Consider the following 3,275-nt stretch of genomic DNA (forward strand, 5'->3'; position numbering starts at 1 on the left):
ACGTACATGCACGCGCACACACACTGCCGTCACACGTGGGCCCTGACACACACACACCGAGGGATCCCAGTCTGTGCATGCACACACACGTGCGCACACACGCACACATGCACGCACGCCCTGCCATCACACGTGTGCCCACGGTCGCTTGGCGGCTACCTGGTGTGATGAAGCTCTGGTGCTTGCAGTGCACAATGGCCGCCACCAGAAGGTCCTTGAGGACGCGCAGGACTTTGCTGGGCACAAGGTGGCCGCAGCACTTGCCGCCACCCTCCGAGGAGATGCTAGAGACGTCCTCGGCCGTCCACCGCTCCAGGCCGGGCCCTTCCCTGGAGACACCCAGGCAGCAGGACACGGGGCCCTCCCCTGCCTCGGCGGCGCCCCCCTCTTCAACCAGGAGGGCCTCGGCGTCCACCCACAGGGGCACCTCCATGTCCACCGGGTCCTCCGAGGAGCGCAGGGCAAACTGGAAGGCCTCCAGGTCACGGGAGTAGTCCACGAGGAAGCGGGGGTCCAGCTCATGCACACGCTCCAGCACCGTGAGCAGCACGTTCTCCGCACGCTGGTAGTCCTGCGCCCGGGGCGCCCCCCTCGAGCGGATGGCCTGCAGGTAGTGGTGCCACAGGGACATCTGCACAGCCATGGCTGGGGCAGGGCTCAGGGCAGCTCGGGAGGACGGCGCTGGGGCTGGCTGTGCACACAGGAGGAGGCCCGGCCGGCTGAGGAGCAGGTCCTCAGGTGCGGCCCCGGCTCCCTGCAGAGAGAATTCCAGAGCTTGGCCACAGGGCCCGCCTTTGAAGTGGGGGTGAGTCAGCCACCAACAATTAGGAATGTCACTGGCGGCCTTGGGCAGGGGGCGGGGCCTGGTCACCACCCCGCCTCGGCTCCTCCCTTCTGTCCCATGGCCTCTGCCTCTCAGGCCCAAGGACACTCAAGCTCAGGACAGCCCTGGAGAAATACCACAGTCAGACCGCTGCGCACCTCCCAGGCCCCGGCCACCGCCCGCCGAGCTGTCCCGGAGCTGGGGGGTCTGTTCCCGGTGCCCCCCGTCCCCGTGCAGCGGCCGCAGGGGCTCTGCGGCACGCGGGCCTCCCCACCAGGTCGGGGAGGACACACGGCAGCCCCATTGCTCAGATGACAAAGGTGAGGCCGGGTGGTGGCCTTCCCAGACCCCCGTGTGGGGGCCCCGCTGCAGCTGCCTCTGAGGAGCCTGGAGGGCAGGGCGGGGGCTGCGCTCCGTCCACAACCTCAGCGTTCCACTCAGGCACCTGCGCCCGGAGAGCGGGGAGCCTCCCAGGTGGAGGGTCGCCTGCAGCCCGCCTGTGAATCCTGCCTCCTCTCCCTTCAGCGCTGCCCTTCCAGCCCCCAAACCCAGGCCCTCACGCGGCCTGCCCCCTCCCTTGGGGCCTTCAGCCCGAGGGGAGCCCGCACCCACCTGGGTCTGCAGCCGGAGCGAGCCTGGTTCTAGGGGAAGTCCCCCCAGCTCCTCCTCACGGGGTGGAAAGCCTCGCCCTGCCGGCCCCCTCCAGCGCCGCACCGGGAGCCCTGCCCGGCCCAGCCTGTCTCCCTGCTCAGGCAGGCAAGTCCCAACCAGCCGGGGGGAGCCGCCCCCGCTGACCCTTGGCCCTGCTGGGCCGACCTTGTACTCTGGGAGCCCCCGCCGGAGTGTCTGCAAACAGTGAACTTGGAGACAGTCCCTAATAAGGTACCCTGGAGATGCCACCCTGCAGCCCTCGGGGAGCCCGCACCTCCACCCACGCATGGGCCTCAGACACCCAAAGCGGCAGGCAGAACCTAGATCCAAGGGCACTCACTTCCTTGTGCTTGGAAGCCCCAGCAACTGGGTCTCTCGTTCCACACCTCCCAGGACGGGGAGCTCACTACCTCACAGCACCGTCAAACAAGAGACCGGTTTCCCTCCTCAGACCTGGCCCGATCCTGTCCTCTGGGGTTACCCAGAGCACGTCTGTCCCTCTCCCAGGGCAGCCACTCAGTGCCAAGGACCCTGACGCCCTTGGTCTGCCTCCCACCCCACCCATACCGTGTTCTGTTCCCCCCACACACTCTGCATGGCACTTCCACCTTCATGGGACTCTGTAGGGAGGGGTGTTGCTGCAGAGGAGCTGGGTCCCGCTGTCCTGACCCCGGCCCTGGGTCACGGGGCCCTGTCTGCCTTGGCTCTACCATCTGCGACCCAGTGATGTCATGTTCCTCCAGCTTCCTTGGACCTCAGGGCAATCCTGAATTGGCCCAGGAGAGCGGGCGGCCCCGCTTATCAAAGTGCCCACTCTGGGCACGGCGCAGCAGGGACCTCCGCCGCTCGGGGCAGCCTGCCTATTGTGCACCCCACCCCGTCATCTGGAGAGCTCTCCCCCTTGGCCCCAGCAGCCCCCTCCTCTGGGACAGTGACTCCGAAGTGCCCAAAGCCAGTCATCCGCTTTCCCCTCCTCTGCTGGTCGGCTCACCCTCGCTATCTCCATCACCGCCCTCTCCTGACACATGTTCCAAGTCCCCAGCTCCTCGGGGGCCTAGGCCCTAGGCTCCACGGCAGCTCTGTGTCTGCCTTTGGACTTCCCACAGACCCCTCACACCTGGTCTCCTGCAAGGGCAGGGCCGGGAGAGAAGACGCAGGTGCTGCCCTGGCCCACTCGGCAGTGCCTGACCACAGGCGAGCCACGGAGCTCGGTGGCCTGTAGACCCTGGGTCGGAGCGGTGAGTGACCGGGGTGGGCAGGGGCGTCGGCGCGGTGGGCAGCCAGTGAAGGAGTTTGCTGGCTGACACATGCCAACGACCAGCGCATGTTTGTGTAGCTTACACCTCCCGAGAGAGCTCAGGGCAAGTGCACAGATCCTGTGTTTCTGGAGTTCCCGGATGTGCTGGAAAAGAGGGACCTGCACAGCCCGTGAAGTGGACCGTGGGAGTCCGGCGGCAGACCCCACATGGCCTCGGCGTCGTGGGCATCGTCTGGAGGGACCATACTGGGTGGGCGCCGCTCAAAGCCCATGGGCAAGCCTCCTGTGGCTGCTGGGACGGATCGCCATGCTCGGGGCACTTAGAACAAGCCTATTCTCTGCTGGTCCTGGGGCCAGAAGTCCCAGATCAGGGCGTGGCAGGGCCCTGCTCCCCCCAGGACCTCCAGCGAGTATTCTTCCTGCCTCTTCCAGGCCCATCTGTGCTGGCGTCCCCCCCAGGGCCCCCTTGGTGTGTCTGTGTCATGTCCTCTGCCTCTGCCTTACAAGGACCCCCGGGGGACAGTTGGGCTCCCGGACACCAGC

The 3,275-nt window shown here is 67.0% G+C and overlaps 1 protein-coding gene across 1 annotated transcript in view; it reads right to left on the bottom strand.

Moving 5' to 3' along the window:
- Window positions 1-2,434, bottom strand: part of MAB21L4 (mab-21 like 4) — an 8,606-nt gene extending 6,172 nt beyond the window's left edge. Inside the window, exons 1-3 of the mRNA XM_021679020.1 lie at window positions 2,351-2,434; window positions 1,436-1,567; window positions 160-754 (exon numbers count right to left, since the gene is read on the bottom strand). Coding sequence (XP_021534695.1) covers window positions 160-754; window positions 1,436-1,567; window positions 2,351-2,434 — 811 coding nt within the window. The remainder of the gene's footprint in view (window positions 1-159; window positions 755-1,435; window positions 1,568-2,350) is intronic.
- Between the last annotated feature and the right edge of the window lie 841 nt (window positions 2,435-3,275).

Source organism: Neomonachus schauinslandi, chromosome 3, assembly GCF_002201575.2.
Source record: "Neomonachus schauinslandi chromosome 3, ASM220157v2, whole genome shotgun sequence".
Classification (NCBI taxonomy): Eukaryota; Metazoa; Chordata; class Mammalia; order Carnivora; family Phocidae; genus Neomonachus; species Neomonachus schauinslandi.